This window comes from Lytechinus pictus, chromosome 12, assembly GCF_037042905.1.
Source record: "Lytechinus pictus isolate F3 Inbred chromosome 12, Lp3.0, whole genome shotgun sequence".
NCBI lineage: Eukaryota > Metazoa > Echinodermata > Echinoidea > Temnopleuroida > Toxopneustidae > Lytechinus > Lytechinus pictus.
Genome location: NC_087256.1, coordinates 870,084 through 891,577, shown reverse-complemented (window position 1 = coordinate 891,577; position 21,494 = coordinate 870,084). Strand labels below are relative to the sequence as shown.

Below are 21,494 nucleotides of genomic sequence, written 5' to 3'. Positions count from 1 at the left end.
AATTACCCTGAGGGTGGTAAAAGTTTTACCCAATAATTATTACAGTGGGCCCCGCCCCTAAATCTGCGCGTTCATTACCAGTATTTTGTTTGATTAGCCTATATTGCATACGTAATCATTTTATGTAATTGTGATTTTTCACTCTGCGCCGAAGTTTAAGAACTCGCGACATTGTGTTCGCGTTTAAACACTTCCTTGTTTTAATATGTCAGTCGATCTTATGACAATTATTCATTGTCAGTGAAAAGTTAGACATAAGAGGACGGATTTTGATGATTGTTCAGAAGCAGACGTCATTAGAATGGATTCCAATAGGTAGGCCTGTGAATACCAATATTTTCTCTCATTCATTTTACTCTGTTTTTAATGTCTTTAATTATCTGTATGATAAACTTTTTTCGTTCCCGATTCTCTAATCGTATCCTCATTCTCGATCATGTTCTTTGTTTGTCTTTTATTGTTCCTCGTGATCTTTTTTTTCATGGTTCCAATTCTTGCTTCTTCTCCTCCTTCTTCTTCTTCATCTTCTTTTGCTCCTCCTCCTTCTTATTCTTCTTCTTCTCCTCCTCCTTTTTCTTCTTCTTCTTCGTCTTCTTTTCCTCCATCTTCTTCTTCTTCTTTTCCTTCTCCTTTTCCTCCTTCTTCTTCTTCTGCTTCTTTTTCTCCTCCTCCTTCTTTTCCTCCTCCTCATACTTCTTCTTCTTATTATTATTCTTCTCCTTCTTCAGTTCTTTTTCTTCTTCCGGCGGCTTCAATTGGCGGTTTTGGTGATGCCACTTGCTCCATTACACATTGAGTGTTGGGTGGAATCAACATGATCAATAGAGCATTTTAGAAAAGGGTGTCACTCCCCCAACCATTTTAAAATGTTAAGTTAACATTTTAGAGTGTCCGAACATTCTTTTTCCGTAAGCAGTGGAGGTACAACATGGTTGGGGCAGCTGGGGTGACCCCCCAATAAATTTCAAGTATAGAAATAAAGGAGAAAAAACAGGGGGAGAAAGAGAGAATAGAGGGGGGAGGAGAGTTCTGGTCTGGGTTATGATTTACTCATTTATTTTACTCGAGAAACATATGACACCACATATAGGTCTTCTTAATTGCCCCCTATCAAAATATAATTGTGCAGCCCCTGTGCGCTGGTGATATAGCAATATTAAAATCGCGCCTACATCAATTTAATAGCGGGTGAATATAAAAAAATATATGTAAATTAACGTTTAAGAAATGGATGTAAAAAGGTATTATTTTGCAATGAAAATGTTTTGTGGGAGGGGGATATGTTCCGCTTTGGCAAGTGTGGTCGACAGGGTTGGTAGGAAAATTGAAGTTTCTATTTAAACTATTTTAGTGGTATATACTATTAGACCCTCGCTGTCAAGAGGGGGGGGGGCACACTTGCAACTGCGTAGCCAGGATTTAATTTTGGAGGGGGCGGTTAGTGCACGCAAAGCGTGCCAACTTGGTGCCAACACTTACAGAGTGCGCAAAGCGCGTTCCCGGGGGGGGGGGGGTGCAGGGAGGGGATATATCGTCAAATTCAAATCAAAAGAAGGCGTCGCCCCCATCGCCACCTTGGCTACGCGTCTGCACAATTGTCGTAGAACGGCATATCTACATTACAAATTTTCATTGTGCCTCTCAGGGGAGGGGGGGACAAGGGCCAACTAAGCCCCCCCCCTGGATCAGCCAGTGCTCTTACATTATATATATCCATTGAATTGAACCTATGGACTAAAATCAGCGTCCACAAACATTGTACTTATGTCATTACACATTTAGGTATTTATTTGCCCAAATATTTTTCAGGAAAATGAATCTTAGTGACAATACAAGAAACTCCTATTTAAAGTTTGATTTGTTTTGTAATCACTTGTCTACGAACAGACCCCTGTCTGGTTGCCCGGGCAACAGGAAGTCTTTCGAGCCCGCCGGTTCTGTCATGAAAAAGGCACAGTTGTTAGGATTTCAGGCTAATTCACGGAACAGTTCAGCATTTTCTTCAGACTTCATGCAGGTAAACTTCATCCATGATACAATGCCATCTAAATTGTTTCCTAAAGTCATTAAAAAATCATATGAAATGAAACCCGAATAAATGCAATGTCATCAGAGTTACTGCTGACAAAAACATACCTGACACAATATTGTATTTATTCAATCAAAATTAAAATGGGGGTAAACATATCTTCAGATATTTTAAAAAGATGCAACAAGAAAAACTATGTTCAGAATTATCTGCCGGTACAAACTCTCTTATATCATTTTTTAAAGATGCAAAAGAAAATTCTACGTACTTATGTTCAGAATTGGCAATCAGTGCAAACTCCCCATAATATCTGCCATCTACCTGTAGGTTTTGCCGCTGTTTTTTGTTTCATATTTCCATGCATGAACTTAATAGGTTTTCATTGTAAACATGCCGTAAACATGTTAAACTTCAGCCTTTGACTATATATTTCCTGTCTTAATTTTTACGTTGAATTGAATTGAACTGAATAAAATTCCCCGGGGGGGGGGGCAGTTCCATTCACGAGTGGATACCATGCGCGACCATGGGGTCTCGAAAAGCACCCTAAACACGTAATTTCCATATTCTGAAAAATTGGCGTGTGAAACCCTACCCTTAACAAGTATTGGAAACAAAACGATACTCTTGGCAAATATTCCCTGAAATGAACCCCTAAACAAGTACAGGAATGTCCCAATGTTTTATTGTTACGGGTCCTTCGGTCGTCGGCTTACCTAATTTGGTTTAGTACGACCCCATCTTCTACACCTCGCGCAAATTGGACTCTAAACACGAAGTGTTGGGGCAAAAAGGGACATCCTTTATAAAACATTTTAATTTTGTTTTATCATCCCCGCAAATTAGACCCTAAACACGTAATTGTCCTAGCGAAATAGATACCCTTTTTTCATTATTTTTGTGTTTTTGACACCCTTATCACGTTACGTACGTAACGTGCCCTATCGTGAAAAAGACATCCTTTTTACGTGTTTTTTTGGTCGCGCATGGTATCCACTCGTCAATGTAAGGTGTTGTCAATATAATACATCTCTACGGGCATTGTTACAGTGCTTTTTACCTACAAACGTCTCTAAATATAATAAAGAAATAAGAACAATAATGAGGCAGTGTTATTATGGTAACTGTCGGATAAAACAGGACTTGTCGGATAAAACGTCCGACAAGTCCTTTCATGAAACGCTCCCCAGGCTGGAGATATTCATATTAATAGAGTAAAATTCACAAAGCAAACGCTGAAAATTTCATCAAAATCGGATAACAAATTTATTGCATTTGAAAGTTTGGCAATATTTTGTGAAAGCAGTCATAATTATGCACGTCGTCATGAATATTCATTAGGTGGGCTGATGATGTCACATACCCACTTTCCTTTTTCTTATGTATTACATGAAATCATAATTGTTTCATTTTTCACACCCGTCATGTGTAAATGATGTGCCTTCATTATGACGAAATAAGTAGCAGCAATAAACTAATGCACTTAATTAGTTGTCAATCCAATTTTTTTTAATAAACCTGATTTCATATAATAAAATACAAAAGAACAAGTGGGGATTACATCATCAGCCCACCTAATGAATATTCATTAAATTATGCCTAGAACTATTTCACCGCAATAATGCAATCTTTTGAAATTCAATAACTTCGTTATTTGTTATCCGATTTTGATCAAATTTTCAGCATTTTGCTCTGTGAATTTAACTCTATTTATTGAGATATAAATATCTTCAACCTGGAGTATCTCTTTAATGCACAGAACCTTGTTGCTTTTTCATGACATTATCCCAGACTTTTCACATTTACTACGGGGAAACTATCGCCAACGTAAATTGCAAATAAAATCACAATGGATAGCTGATCGAGAGGCTTTTGTCCGGAGAGCATCGGAATCTCTAGACAACGACATAATATTATTTGCAATATTGATCGTCCGGTGCGAATCATCGAATGATTCAATTCAATTCAATTATTTATTCCATTTCCATTCAAAACATAATACAAAGTAATATAAAGTAATACAAATCAAATACAATTTTACAGACAAGTATTCTTACTTCGTAAAACAAAAAACAAAAAAAGTATAATATTTAGCATAAATGGAATGATATGATGCCCCAGTTCCACAACTTTCGACAAAAGCCTCTCGATCAGCTGTGGTTTTAATTGTATTTTCGAAGGACATGAAGGAATCGATGCGTAGTAGAGAAATTCACCGTAGTAAATTAGAAACGTACCTATTGTAGAAACCAGACGGAAGAGCACTCTATGTAAAGCCGGACTATGCCCAATGTGTCTTTGGTACGAGTACCTAAATGACGTCATGAAAATAAATTCTGTTTTTACTTCGTGTTTTTTTTTCTATATTCTCGGAGAAACATAATCAAATGCAATTGGAAATTATGACGTCATCACTTCGGGAATGTTCGGAGCATGATGCTGGCATGGGTTTCGATTGTTGAGTCATCGTCTGTCAAGCTTCTGCCCACTGGAAAGCGAACAAGGAAGCTCCCTATTTTTGTTCTCACTAAAACAAGCTATCGCGGTCACATATTGAAAATTTCATTGATTTTAGATCAAAACTATTAAACAAATTGAATTTGATTGATCTGATTTAATAATAACAATCGCCTTAAACAAAGTTTATTTTAATTAAGTAAAATAGAATAATCTTTATAAATTCAACTGAATTAAAACTGTTAATTAGAAACAAAAAACCAAGACAACCAAAGGGAACAACTGTTTTATAGATTAAAATACAAAGCAGGCGGTAGAACTAATTGTGAAGATCATCTTGCAGGAATAGGCCTACCAAACAATAAACTATCACAGGACATATAATGAGTAATTCACAATACTGTCGGAAGTCAATGTCAATTTATTTTGTTAGTAATGATAATAATGTACAACATTTATTAGTATGAATATACAATATACATTCTTCTCATGATATATAATTATATTGATTTAATTATATTTGATTATATTGATTATATTGATTTAAATTTGACATGCATGTTAATTTATATTTGAATCACTTATTGAATATGTATATCATTTATTCAATGTTGAATTTTGTTCATGCTTTTATTTAAATTGAATTAATTTATCTTGTACTTATTTGTATCATGCTGAAGAATGAAAAATGAATTGAATTGAATGTTTATTGTTAAACTACTAGTAATCGAATTATTATGATTATACTCATTATTTTAATTAACCCCTTTTTCAACCGACAGAGTACAAAAGAGCGTTTTACATATGAGTTGAACAAAGATGACAATAATTGGATGCTGAAGTGTTATAAGGGTGTTGAAGAGAATGGATATTCTACCAATACAGTGGTATCAGTTGAACAACGTCGAGGAACCAACATCCTTATCATAGGATGTGGGCCTGGAGGTTCTATCTTGACATTCATTGAGTTTGACACCAAGTGAGTTAGTCCTGGGGGCCGTTTCATAAAGCTGTTCGTAAGTTAAGAGCGACTTGAAGAGCGACCGGTGAAGCCTTCTTACACGCTAAACCATCGCCAATTCAATATACAATTTACCACAAGAAAGGATCACCAGTCGTTCTTAATGTCGCTCCAAACTTACGAACATCTTTATGAAACAACCACCTGGACAGTGTTTCACGAACCATCTTTTCTCTGATTTTCAATGACTTTTGTTAAAAGCTACTGCAAACCCTAGCATCTGATTGGCCCAGAGTAATTAGTCAATGGAAATCACAGACACAACTTTTCATGAAAGCCCCCTGCCCCCTGCTAAAAAAAACCCAGGTAAATTTATAATTGAATGTAAGTTGCTGTTGTTTTAAACCTTCAAACTTTTAAACATTTTGATACAGATAATTTAAATCCTTTCTTGTGGTAGATCATAATTACGAAACGATCACAAGTCGTTCGTAAGGTCGCTCTTAACTAACGAATAGTTTTATGAAACATGTACCTGGGCCCCGTTGTACAAAGAGTTACGATTGATCCAATCAATCGCAACTATGGAAAGCCAGCAAAGTCAACATATGAAATGCATGTTTGTTCAAAAAAATTCTAGATATGAATCCATATCCATAAATTCATTGATTTCTTGACAATTTGGAGTGTTCTCATTTGATTACAAAAGACATTTTGCAAATTTCCTGTAGAAAAAATTATGACACTGATGGATTTCCATAGAGTTACGATTGATCGGATCAATAGTAACTCTTTGTACAACGGGGCCCTGGACGGGTGTATACACGTCTGTAATAGCCCAAAACACACACAAACTTCCCTATTTGTCACGTAACTTTGTCTGCTTGAAACCTTATCATTGTAAATTTACTTTATATACGTATTTCGATTATATGTTATTAGAATTATCATTATCATCATCATTGTAATAATATTTCATACAATATAAAATGTATTTTTCCTTTTCTTTCCTCACCGTCTGTAAACCATTATAACTATACTGTTAACGCCTAAATTTATCGATACTGTTTATGTACCTATTTATATTTTTGGAAAGGCCGGTATTTTGTTTGTTTTATAGCCAATATCGGCCATTTTGTTAAATATTTCATTTTAGGAAACAAGCAGATGAGTGGGAAAAATTAATCTGCATGATAGTTGGTAAGGAATATAATCCCCCTCTTGGAATTAGGAGGGTACAAACTGAAATTGAATCAAGAAGAGAAAAAAAGAAACTCACCAAGCAAACTTCCGCGCCACCAGGCTTTCTTCTAAAGGTAAGAATTTTATAGTTTTATATCTTTGTTGTTATGAGCTTTGTATATCCACTCCAAGATGTAGGCAGTGATTCACTGCTTTGTACATTTTTTGTACAAACTTTGAATATTTTATGATAATGGTATTCTGAATAATCTTGTTCGTACTTTCATTATATGTATGTATAGGCCTACGAGTATTTGGTTTCTGAAATTAGGATTATTCAAAATTTGTAAGCTTATTCATTATACACCAATTCATTGTAAGAAATGTATTACTTGTAATATATTACATGAATTAATGAGTTAGAACATAATGTCAGAATAGTGTTGTGACTAGTCATGCATTATAATTTCTTATTACAATTTATTACTTGAATCAAGTTATATTTGACGAATATGAGCTTATGCATTCATCTTACTTGTTTGTATAATCTTACTTTGTTTATATTGTTTTATAACCGTTATACTGAATATTGTTTCACTCAAATTTCTCTAGCGCCCCTATTTATTACGTACTCTCATTTTAGTGGTTTTTATCAGTGAATAAATTATAAGATTTGTAGTTCAAATTAGGTTTTCCGTTGTGATAACCTTAAAATTTTAATATGTTTCATGTTATAATTTTTTGTGAAAATATTTGTTGATTCATGTTACTAACCCATGCCAAAATAATCACCCAGAATTTGAATTTATTACATGTATGATATTGATGGTACTTGTTGCAATCGTAATTCTCAGTGTTTTCATCGGGTCATTGATGGAAAACAGCTTTTTGCTGATCTTTTATACCTGTACCGTAAGGGCACTAGTATTCAACCCGTTTGGAGAGTTTCCTCAAATATATAGAAATATAGAATTTACCTGAATTTCAGACCCGTCTCATTTCCAAGAGCAAATGCTGGTTATTCTTTTTCCGTTATTTTTTTCTTCAACCAGTTGACTGTGTGCGCGGGCGATCGAATTATACGGCGACGGATTTTGGTACTAGTATTCAACCCGTCGGCACTAGTATTCAACCTAGCGATGAAAGATGGCCCTGTCTCTCAATCTGCCCTTGTCCCATCCGACTATGGACTAGACCATTTGAGATGAGACCAAACAGGGAATTAATCAAAGCCAGAGACTTACATAGATCTAGATCTAATTTAGCAATCTAAACCCTTTTGAGATTTGCTATCAATCCTCACTAGGTTGAATACTAGTGCCATTCAGTGCAAAAGGCCATCGCCGCATAATTCGATCCTTCGCGCATACAGTCGACAGATTGACAAAGAAAATACCGACAACGGATTACCCTGGAAATAACAAAGGTATGAAATTAAGATAAATTCCCTATTTCTAAATATTTTGGGGAATATGTCAAAATCTTTGAATTATGCCGGGTTGAATACTAGTACCCATACGGTATAAATATGTTCTTATAACATAAAATATAATAAATCAAACTAATTTTAAACACAACATCAGGGTCATACAATCTAGGGGTTCAGTGTTTACCCCCCCCCCCTGGATCTTAATTCCGCAAATAATGACGAAATGATGGCCGACGCTTTTATAATTCATGTGGCGTACAACATTTTGGATGATGCGAATGTCAACCCTTTCTTCGTCCCTGTCGTCATATTTTGTCCATGAAAATTTGAAAAAGTTAACCACCACACACTCTTTCTAAAAAAATGAAAATAAAACATAAAAACTTGTAAGATCATGATATATGTCCTTTCTTTTTATATGTTTATGACATGTAATAATCCTACCAACGTGTATAACGTCACAGCCTATTTATTTGACTATGAAGACGACACATCGATAACAATTGATAAATAAACAATTAAACAAAAGCACATAGTTACTTGCTTCTCTTTTTTTCTTGCAGAAAAAGCATGAATAATATGGGGAATTGGAGTCCCTTCCATGTAGAGTAGGCATAGAGGCCACCGCACATCTTACGACTGGTCGCGATCCGATTTTGGAACAAATCGCATTTTGCTCATTTTCTGAAAATGTGAATGGAACATATCATTTTATTTGGGGTTAAATTAATTGAAAGAATACTATATAACCACGTTGAAAGATATCAGGCCTTTATTTTGGAGTAAAGGCCAAATTAGTTTCAAATCGTAGCCAATCGTACGACTGCTATTTGACGTCATTACGACTAGATATTAAATTCGTTTTTATTCTAAGAAGGATGATAGCATAGTCACAGATTTGAACATAAGTATTTGTACGATGATTTAGAACATTCAAAGTAAGATATTCCTAGTCTCAATATTAGCATCAAACTCTACTACATTTTATTCTGAAATCGGGTCGCAGACCAATCGTAAGGTGTGCGATTGCCTTAAAGGAGAGGGTGCTTTATACATATCGTTAATATTTCATTTTGTAATCGTTGAAACGCATCAGTATTAATTTCCAGTATCTTTGAGGTTTGATGTATAATTCGTATAATTGTATGAATATGGATTTATTGTAAAAAACAAATATGAAATAAACAATCAGGTATTAATTCTGGATTTAAATATAAGAGGGGAAAGTTCATGTGCAATTAACGAATTATTTACTGAAAGGTTATTTCGCACAAACTTTACCACAAGTTGTGAAATAGCAAATAATGATGGAATTATAATGTTTTCGTCACACCAATCATAATGACAAAAATATTTAGCCATTAAAAATGAAATTATTTGACTTTTATTCTGAAATAGAACAACTCGATCCGGGGGGCGGCGCCAGGGTATGTTAATGGGTGGTGGGGGCAGCATAAGGGTGGTCACCGCCCCTGTCCCTGTGGAACCGTCCCAAATCAATAAATCACGTATAAGTTGGATGTTTGATAACTTCATTCTCTTGCTCTCACAACAAAATCACACTGCTTTAACTGATTTAGTAAGAATTAATTAATTCAAATTAACAGGGAGTCACAACAAAATATAAAAGCTGCATTTTAGAAAAAAATTATAATCTCGTAACTCTAACAATAATACTTTTTTTACTGGCTTTTGAATTGATTTTTTTCAGAAAAAGGAGGTAAAAACTAACAATGAATTGGCGGGGAGAGTGAAACATACTACTTCACGCCAAATTAAAGAGACGAGTCCGATTGTGGAATTGGTCAGCACAGAGTCGTCGTCGTCATCATCATCACCACCACCACCACCACCACCACCACCACCACCACCATCATCATCATCATCACCACCATCACCACCACCATCATCATCATCACCACCACCACCACCACCATCATCATCATCATCACCACCACCACCACCACCATCATCATCATCACCACCACCACCACCACCATCATCATCATCATCACCACCACCACCACCATCACCACCACCATCATCATCATTATCGTCATCATCATCACCACCACCATCACCATCGTCGCCGTCGCTGTCATTGCATTCGACTTTGTCACCGTCCAATTCAACCGATTTTTCGCTGCTTTCCCAACCTAGCAGCCTAAGTTCATTACTTGATAGCAGGCAATGGTAGGTCTAAATATTGGTTTTAACCATTCCATTAACACACATCGTCTTCTCTCTTTCTGTAAAAAATACCCTTTCTCTGAAACTCCCATCTTACATTTTGTTTATCTTAATTCTTTTCTAAACAGTACTGACATACAGGTGGTGTAGTAAACCCCTCCCCATGACCTCAAGGGGGGGGGGGGGGGTAAGGAAGGAAACACAATATAATTTCTAAGGAATTATATTGTAAACATTATTTCAAATCCATTACGAAGAAATTATATTTCATTTCATATTTCATTTCATATTTTTAGAGTCACGCCGCGCCATTCGAAGGGGGGGGGGGGGGGGGGGGTCACGAGGTCGTATCATTATATTGTTTTGTCATGCTTCGTACCTACAGGTTTTTATTCCCTATTAATTTCTATTCATGAACCCATGTATATTGTAGACTTGACCAATTCAGCGATTGGCTAAAGCATATGAATCATTGGTTTTTTAAAAATAAAAACATGAATATTATACATGCTAGATATGGTTTTAGTGAGTCCCTCAATCCTACAGATACTCATATTTATATCTTAATTAGGATTTATAAACTGCCTACAAAATATCATACATGCATAATGTATGGATTTCCTTAGTATGTTTATTTTCATTCACATTACTTGAATGTAAATTTTTCATGTATGTACTGATTTTATTTCCTGTTGGAAATCGAATTTGAGGTGAACCCTCTGTGTATTTTTCACATTAAGTCGATACGCACTTAACATGCTAAAAAGGAAATGAGAAAAATAATGAATATAAAACCCAATTCTTTTTTTGTTATCTTTGCCAGGTATTCTCCATTAATAGATAGTGATATCACGGAAGGAAGATATATGAGAAAGGATCTCATGGGTACTGTTCTTGTTGATTTAAATGGGAACGTCTGGTAAGTATAGTAAATCTAAACAAATCTTTTCAATTTAAATTGAATAAAACAACCATTTCTATATAACTATGATTTTCAGTTGAGCTGATTTGTGTGCTCTAAATCTAACATCATGACATTTCAAAAGATTGTATCCCGTTTCATAAAAATATAATAATTATAATAAGAATGGAGAATTTCTATAACAACCTTGCTATCAGCCAATCGGAATGAAGGATTTTAGTAGCTTTTAACTGTTATTGGAAATGAGTTATTATAACAAGTTTTATGAACGAAAACACAATTATTTTATTAACTTTATTTGTATTTTGTTTGAAATAAGGCAAATTAGAAATAAAATAGGATAGTTCCCATTCCATTCAGCTGAAATCTCAAGGTGTGTGACATAACAGAGAGAGAGAGAGAGGGATAGAGAGGGAGAGGGAGAGAGGGAGAGAGAGAGAGAGAGAGAGAGAGAGAGAGGGAGAGAGAGAGAGAAAGCAACGTGAAAAAAAAAACAGTGAATTCCATATGGCCTGTCATTATTATTATTTTTTTTTTGGGGGGGGGGTTGTTTATTGCCGTTTTTATAAATTATTTGACATATTTCATTGACATGATTGGATGTATTCTTAATCTCAAGCATAATATGCTTTCAGTAAAGAACTTAGTACGTAGCATTGTTGAACAAAAGATTTGTTTACAATAGTTTCATGAAAACTGTAATTCTTAAAAAAGTATTTGACAAATATTTTATTATTATACATGTATATATCATTTTTTTCCAAACAGTGTGAAATCAACGAAACCGGGATCAAGATTACACGATGGGGATAGAATACTTGCAATAGATGCCAAGCAATGTATGAATGCCCGAAAAATGGCCAAATATATTCAAAGAAACGAGTCTGAAAAGGTTAGTTATAAAATAGCTCATACAAGTCTAGACAGGGAAATGCGAAAGCAAAATGATACCGAAACTAACAATCAAATTAATTATTCGAATAGAATTGCATTATCTGACAGCTTGACACGCATCGGAAGTCATAAAATAATGGATTAGATAAATTTCATATAATAATCATAGCAGTTGATAATTGACGTGGGAATAAGGTTGTAATATGTAAACCATAGAATATATGGTTTTGTAAAGTAAACTCATGACGCTATATCCTGTGTCTAATGAGCCACATGAATAATTCATTAGTGGTTCCCCTTCAGCCCTTCTAATGATCATAATAAACGAACAATAAGTAAGGCCTAATTTGAAATTTCAGTTCCAGGAAATAGTAAATAGTAAAAAAAGTAAATACTAGTAGTAAATCTAGAGTGATGGTCAAGTGGTTCTGACATTGAGTTGGGTTCGAATCCCTGTCATGCTGGGAATTTACTTCTGCAAGAAATTCATACATTATTGTGCTGCACTTGACCCACGAGAAGTAATAGATACCTGATATGAATATTCATTTCTTGAAACGGTTTTGCACCGTAATGGCTAAATCAGAGGGGTTATATCATGGTAATAATGATAATGTGCTAAAAACTTAGTGAACCAAGCCAATTGCAGAGTAAATATGAGCGCCTTATAAGTTTCATTATTACCTTTTATTATTTCATGTATGCTGTTGTACCTCACATGTCTTTTTCGCAAAGATTTGTTAAAATAATTTTTGGGGTAGTTCTATTTCACTTGTCATTCCATTATTTCTTATATTTGTGTATGAAATGTCTGTTTTTTTTTCTTGTGTTCCTTTAGTTTTCTCTTCGTATAAATCATGGAGTTCGATGTGCTATCTCTAAGCATGTACAGGGCTTTCATATTAATGTCAAGAGCAATGAGGTAAGAATTATTTCTATATTTAATTTCGAACTAATCGACCCTAAAACAGTATGAGAGGCTTTGGAGGGAGAGAGAGAGTGCCCTCCAGTGGGATTTGTGTCTATTTAAAGGGATGGTCCGGGATGAAAATATTATATCTAAATATAATATTTTTATTTATATTGTTGTCATTTTACTATGTGTTTTGGCGATCCAGCCTTACAGGTTTCTAATAACCTTCATGGAAAGCCACGCAATTTATTTATTATCTAATCACATGTTTTGATGTTTCTTTGTATTTTTATCCTATTTTGCGAAATAAAGATTGAATTGAATTGAATTGAAAATAAATAGAGTAAAATTCACAGAGCAAAATGCAGAAAAATTCATAAAAATAGGATAACAAATAACGAAGTTATTGAATTTTAAGTTTTATTGGTATTTTGTGAAAACAATAAATTAAGTGCACATCGCCATGAATATTCATTTGGTGGGCTGATGATGTCACATCCCCACTTTCCCTTTTCTTATGTTATTACATAAAATCATAAATGTTTCATTTTTTCATACATGTGTAAATGATGTGTCTTCAATATGATGAAATAAGTTGCAGCAATGAATAACTAATGCACTTAATCAGTTGACAATTCAATTGTTTTAGTTCTTGGTAGAAAAATTTGGAATAAGCCTAAATTCATATAATAGAACACAAAAGAACAAGTGGGGATAAGACATCATCAGCCCACCTAATGAATATTCATGAAGACATGCCTAGAACTGTTTCACCGGAATAATGCAAATCTTTAAAATTCCTTAACTTTCATGACTTTGTAATTTATATCCGATTTTGATCAAATTTTCAGCATGTTCCTTTTGTGAATTTTATTCTATTTATTGAGATATAAATCTTTCCAGCCTGGACCATCCCTTAGATTTCTATGTTTTAACCAACACAGATGAAAGTGCTCATTATCATATTTACTTTCTGGTTGTCAGAAATAAATTATCCCGGCGAGTTTTACCAGGTATGAGACTGCCCTGAAATTTACAAATGTTTTAGGCCCTAAACTACAACTTTTGTTTTGCGGATAACGCGATGGTTGGATGTGGGCTGTACTACTATCATGAAAGCAACTAAAAATAATATATTTGCTATTTTCACTACTTCCTCGCTAAATGGTACATTCTTTTTTTAAATCACATATATCAACACAAGATAATAGTGTGTCAGAATAAAATTATACTTGGAAATACAACGGGTTTTTTTTTCGCAGTGAACGAACTTTTGATATTAATAGTAAACCCGTGACTGGAAAAATCCAACATGACTCATCAGATTTATCAATCAATAATTTCAAAGTCGGGGATTTTCAAAATACTACCAGGATGGGAAACCTTCGATTACAAAGAAGTTAGTGATCTCTCAAGTATAAAGTAAACATGATATTCGCCCCTAGATGAAATTCCCTTCCATATTCTAAATAACTGGGAATTTTTATTTGAAGGGTTTTCGATTTTTGTGGGGTACTTGGTATGAGCGAGTTTGTGTGTATGAAACAGATTCAGATTTACAGTAATGAGGAACAAGATGAGGGTCAAAACAAAGCACATGGCATGCATGGGGTACTGAATTTCTAGAATGTCGCGAGCGAGCAAAATTTGACCCTTTTTAAAGATAAAAATCTTGTGTAATATTCCGAAAATGATGTCCTAATTCACCCTTTCCTTTCCTGATCTCATTTCCCCTTTCTTCTTGGTCGTGGATTTGTGTGTGGTTTTTTTTTTTTTTTTTTTTTGTGGGGGAGGGGGGGGGGGGGCTCAGTGCCCCTAAACTCCCATCTACACCCGGAGAAGTGCGTTTTATTTGCAAACATGGCCAATTTCCTGACGTGGTAGGTTGACTTAATCGCATATTTAAAAAAGTGGGTGATACTGATCACGGTTTATTAAAAAAAGGAAATGTATTTATTTTATTTATTTTTCAAATGAAATTGTCATTGTGTAATAACACTCTAGTCTGATTCTAATGAATATTCATGATGATGTGCGTATAACTGTTTCCACAAAATATTGATAAATTTTAAAGATCAATAACTTCGTTATTTGTTATCCGATTTTGATGAAATTTTCAGCATTTTGCTCTCGGAATTTTACTCTATTTATTTAGATTTTCAGCCCGGACCATCCCTTTAAAGAAAGTTTCTTTTTCTAAAGGAAATTCTTTCCTTATTCAAAATTATGTGCTGGTATTAAACATTAAGAATGGTAATAAGTCTAACCCTTTAATCCATATATAAATATATAGATGATTAAAATCGATGTAGAAGATGTGATGAAAACAATACGTCATCTACCATGCACTATATCCGGAAATCAAAGTTCTACTCTGGCTGTTACAGACGACGTGAATTTCACAGAAGAAACGGAATTTCGGCAAAATACGGTAAGGCCTATCTGCCAACTTTGGAAAAATCAAAATAATAATATGAACATGATCAAGAGAGGATATACAACTGAGATTAGTACTTGTTTATTGTAACCCTTCTAAACAACAACAACAACTACTACTACTACTAAATTCGAGTCTCGCCTTTCTCATCCGAATTATAATATTTTGTTAATAGCAGTAGATAGGCCTTTAAATTATTTTTACAAAGCCATCAAAATGATTTTTTCCTACTAATGGTTGAAATGTGTATTTAACGATTTTTGTTTATGTCATTATAGAGCCTTTTTTAAATTAGATTTATTCATAGTGTTTTTAGCTATAATTTCTATATTAATCACAGGAGGCTACATACTTGTACTCTCTAGCCTTGAACTGCATATCTTTTTATAATCGTCCAATCGATAATTTAAATCGTTTTCTACTGCATAGCTCGCTTCGATTACCTGAAAAAAAGATAAAGCATATTTTACCTCAATGGAATTTCAAGCATGCAACATGTCAACTTCATTTCCTTTTATGTCCTTAGAAGATTTTTGCGGCACCAGAGTAAAAGTGTTTTACCTGCATGATTTCGCTAATATGTGGATAATAGCGGCTTAAAAGCAATTAAAAGCGAGGGTCTTTAATGACCAAGAAAGGGCACGATACGTACGTAACTAATTCGCTCTGAAAATATACGCGTTTAGGGTCAAATATGCGGGGATGACATGGATGATAAAACAAAATCAAAATGTTTTATAAAGGATGTCCATTTTGCCCAAACACTACGTGTTTAGAGTCCGATGTGCGAGAGGTGTGGAAGGTGGGGCCGTACTAAACCAAAATAATGGTGTCTAAACGTAAAACCGACGACTGACGGACGCGTGACATAACAATAAAATATCTTTGTACTTGTTTAGGGGTTCATTCCAGGGAATACTTGCTAAGAGTATCGTTTTGTTTCCAATACTTGTTAAGGGGTGCATTTTCAGAATATGGAAAATACGTGTTTAGGATGCTTTTCAAGACCCCGTGGTCGCGCATGGTATCCACTCGTCAATGAAAGTGCCCCCCCCCCCCGGGACCAATTCAAATGAAATTTTGGAAACTCGAGACTCGAAGTTTAGCAACACACACTACTACTACTACTACTACTAGTAGTAGTATACTACTACTGCTGCTCCTACTACTGCTACTACTACTACTACTAAAATATACTACTACTACTACTACTACTACTACTACTACTACTACTACTACTACTACTACTACTACTACTACTACTACTACTACTACTACTACTACTACCACTACCACTTCTACTACTACTACTACTACTGCTAAATATACTACTACTACTACTACTACTACTACTACTACTACTACTACTACTACTACTACCACTACCACTTCTACTACTACTACTACTACTACTACTACTACTACTACTACTACTACTACTACTACTACTACTACTACTGCTATTACTACTACTACTACTACTACTACTGCTACTTCTACTACTACTGCTAAAATGTACTACTACTACTACTACTACTACTACTACTACTACTACTACTACTACTAGTACTACTACTACTACTACTACTACTACTACTACTACCACCACTACTACTACTCTACTACTACGGGCCGAAAAATTGATCTAATTTTAGGACCATTATTATCTAGATTTTATTCACATTTAAATACAGGAAAGGAAAAAGGGCTGAAAATGAAGATTTGATACTTGTTTTTTTTTAGGGGGTGGGGGTACATAATTATGGAACTCTTTCCCCAATTGCACCTATCAAAAATGTGCAAACATGCAGGTTTACACAAAAAGTACAAAGTTGCACACTAAAGGTGCGCCTAGTGTAACATCTAGGCCCCGTCTTACAAAGAGTTACGATTGATCCGATCAATCATAACTCTATGGAAATCCATCAGTGTCATAATTTTTTCTACGAAAAACTTGCACAATGTCCTCTGTATGCATGCAAAGAGAAGCGAAGTGAATTTTCAAGAAAACAATGAATGCATGAATATACACCATAGCTACAAAATATTTTGAACAAACATGCATAATAGATGTTGACGTTGCTGGCCGTCCATAGTTACGATTGATCGGATCAATCGTAACTCTTTGTAAGACGGGGCCCTGGTCTGCACCTTTTGTACAAAGTTAATATTTTCTTAGTGTGTAGGGCACTTTACCATGTTTACCAATTTCTAAAATGAAATTGAAGGATTTTTTTGCACAAAAAGCAAGTTTTCAAACTTTCGGCGGGGGGGGGGGGGTGGCAACTGCCCTCTGCTCCTGTGTAATTATGTTGCGCACGGCCAAGTTAATTACGATTATCATCTGTATGTCGACATATTTTCATTTCTCCATTGTGTTTCTGGTAGGTTGACGATAAAGAAATACCACTGGAAACTTGTACAATCATCCATCTCCAACCAGATTGTCTCCTTCAAGCATTATCTCAACTTGATGGGTCAGTCATCGGTGAAGAGCAAGGTCAAGAATCACTTAACGAAGTGATGTCAGACACTGACCACTCTAGTTCGGACGACAACCCTGTGGCAACCCCAGCCATGCCATATGACAGTCGAAGGAATCATAGGGACGAAGCTTCAGATCAACCTGAAAAGAGTCCCGCCGATGATCCTGCAGACAGACAGTCTCCGAGTAGCAAAGAATACAAGGAAGTAACATTACGAAACCATGGTAACACATCGCCATCGAAAGACAGACACAGACGTGAAGGAATGGTATTTAACAATGGAGATTGATGAGACAATCGTTAGGCCCCTACTGACAAAGATAATCGAATGATTTTTTAAAATATCATTTTGTTGCATGTAAACGCCAACGATCCTATGTTTAAAAATGAGGGCAGGGGGAGCGGTAGAAAAATATATAAATGAGCATAAAAAGATAGAACCAGGGATAAGTACATTTTCATATAAGATGGGGTGGTGTTCTGGAAACGTTCTTATCTCCGTTCTTATCTTTTATCTTATCTCATAGAGACAGAAAGACGCTAAAATCCTCCTTTCTCATCCTCTTCTTCCTCCTCCTACTCCTCATCCTTCTTTTCCTTCCCTTCTTCTTCTTCTTCTTCATCCTCATCATCATCATCACCATCATCATCTCCCTTTCTTCCTCCTCTTTTTTTTGAACAAACCATCTCGATCTCTAATTCCTGATTTTGATATTTTACCTTTCAATCATTATAATTATATACATGGATCCCACAGGAAATAAGCTTTTGGGTTTTCATGTGTTATCCTGTTCAAGCCTACCGATTCAAATTCCCTTCTGTTTCATCTCTTCATCTGTGTTACCCGAAAACTCGCCACCTTGCCAAGACAAAATCGTCGAAACAAAAAGATGATAAGACCCCCTTATCTCAGTGGCGGAATAAGCCAAAAGTTTTGAGGGGGCTATGTATGGCGTATTGCGTAAAATTTGTTTTAAAAAAATTGCGAGCGAGCGAAGCCAGCGAGCAAAAATGTTGACATTTTTATAGCAAAAATAAAATTTTGTGATAGATTTCGATATAATATTTAAAAAATAATATCATATTTCACCCTTCTCTCTTGTTCTACTTTTCTCATTTTTTTCTTGATCGAGAAGCCCCCAAGCCCCCCCCCCCTATCTGTACGCCAGTGCCTTATTTTCCACTTGCGTTATAGTGATTTGTCACTGGATTACTAAGTGTACAGTATTGGTCTGGTTTATTCATTTAAACAGGTTGTTTCTTATGAAAGGTTTGTTAATGTATAGTCACTTTCATAAATTATTATGTATTACACTAGATTAAGATTGCATATCCCTACTTATGCAGTTGTACATAACGAATTCATGTATTTATACACCTGTGCAATTACTTATATTTAATGTTTATTATATTCAATGTAACTATCAAAATACCGATTTGTTGATGAAACAATGTGAAAGACTGTTTTTTGCTGGGAGAGTTGAGTAAGAAACAGTTTTTGTAATTAGTATGAATTTTTATCTATCATGTCTATCTTGCCATAATTATTATTTATTTATTTAATTCAGTTTCAATTAAAAAACATATTTTTTCTTATTTCCAACGAATTTGTGGATCATATATAAGCCATAAATTTAGCCTATCTTGTAATATATGCATGCACTACACTATATGAATATATCAGAAATATGTTTAAACAAAAATTTATCAAGTAATACTGCAGTTTGAAAATGAGATGTAAATTATAAGTGTTAAGCTGGAAACTACATAAATTCAAGTTACATTATTCTTGTTGTAATCGTCTTCTATTCTTTGTATTTTACTTGTCCCATTCCATTGGTATGTCATTTCTTTAATACTTTCTATTGTATGTATTTTTATTCATATAAAGTTGTTCTTGTATATTTAACATTTCTGTACGCAATATTTTAACAGATACTGTACTGGTTTCATGTACACCACGTATTCTTTCGTGGGCATAAAGGGACCACACAAACTAGACGTTTCGACAAGTGTGTCCAAGTTCAGGAGAATGAGCAAAAGCTTTAAAGAAGGCTAGATATTTCAGGGTGCCTGCTTTATGTTGATTTATTTCAATAAAACATACATTTTTTTCATTATTCTCCTGAACCAAATAAACATACTTGTCGAAACGTCGAGATTGTGTGGTCCTGAAACTACGAAAGAAAACGAACCGTGATACTACTACACTCTTCTTCTTTGCCATGGAAACTTTCAAAAGTTATATTTTAACATAAACGTGATAATAAATATTTATATGTCATAAAAGATATGTATTATAATCAAGTCATATAGATTTCTTTAAACCCTACTTAATCGGTTATCACCCTTACATATTACTAAAATAACTATATTCACATCACTTAAATGTCATTATCCAAGACTCCAAGTACCCATTATTTATATTTTAGGTCGTCTGCCTATTACACTCTTAAAAATGTTGGGCAACATACTGTCCACTCAATTATTGGTTAAAAATTTATCAATTCTGGGTAGTTTTAAACCAATAATGTGTCCTTTGGGTGAAGACTACACAGTGTTGGTTGAAATATACCCAAAGTTGGATAACTTTTTAAAACTAATTGTTGTGTGGACAGTATGTTGCCCAGCATTTTAAGAGTAAAGACTACTGTGGTGACTACCCTGCCCAATACGTATTCGTGATGATATGCAAACAATAAAATTCTTTATATTAACAGGGCATGTTGCATAAAAGAACAATTCTGGTATTTTTAATTTGCCAAAGGTTTTCAATGTGTTAAGTTTCAGCGGCATATTTTGTTTGCCAGAGGTTTTTTTAATGGCAAAAGATTTATGCAACCGGCCACAGGTAGGTGTTTCATTATACATAACAACTGGAATATGTACTTAGTTTATATTATGCACAACTAAGTAAACAACCCTATTCAGCTGACTTCAAGTCAGTAGCAGGGATCAATAAGCACAACAAAGGGTCACCAAACGAGCGTAAAGTCACTCATCAATTTAGTACGAGCAGCTTCATGAAACACAATAGTCGAAAGGTAATGTTCATTTTGTAATCTATGCCATATCAATTCATTAATGACCAGGTTCTATGGAATTTATACAAGTTCTGTAATTTCAGGGATAATTAAAAGTTTTAAACTCAACTATTTCGTTATTTGTGGTCCTTAATGATTGCTCTTGTTTAATTTTACTCCTTTTCTTAAAAAGGCAAGGGCACCACAGGCACAGCTTTAAATTGATTTGAATGACCCCCCCAAAAGAAAAATCGGATATAAAGTTGTTGCAGTTGTGGTGGTAGTGGATTTTCTGTTGATGTTATTGTTGGTGGTGGAGTTGTCGATATGGTATAGTAGCGTTGTTTTTGTTGTTGGTAGTGGCGATGGTGGGAAAATTATTTGTTAAACTGCAGGGCGCCTTTGGAAAACAGTTTTGCATAACTGAACAGGCCTACCCTGCAGTATAAAATAAAGTAAACCAATAAATAAATAAATAAATAAGATTTAATATTAGGGACGTTAGATTGACATACGCGACAACAATTGCTACAAGAAAAATAAAATGATTACCATCCATACGATTTGAGCT

At 34.8% G+C, this 21,494-nt stretch overlaps 1 protein-coding gene across 1 annotated transcript; it reads left to right on the top strand.

Moving 5' to 3' along the window:
* Positions 1-229: 229 nt before the first annotated feature.
* On the top strand, positions 230-21,052 carry LOC129273145 (tripartite motif-containing protein 66-like). Its single transcript, XM_054910186.2, has 10 exons — positions 230-315; positions 1,888-2,017; positions 5,269-5,465; positions 6,604-6,763; positions 9,770-10,251; positions 11,072-11,167; positions 11,939-12,062; positions 12,903-12,986; positions 15,271-15,408; positions 17,803-21,052. The coding sequence occupies exons 1-10, from the start codon at positions 302-304 to the stop codon at positions 18,187-18,189; spliced, it is 1,812 nt and encodes a 603-aa protein (XP_054766161.2). The 5' UTR covers positions 230-301; the 3' UTR covers positions 18,190-21,052.
* The last annotated feature ends 442 nt before the right edge of the window (positions 21,053-21,494 follow it).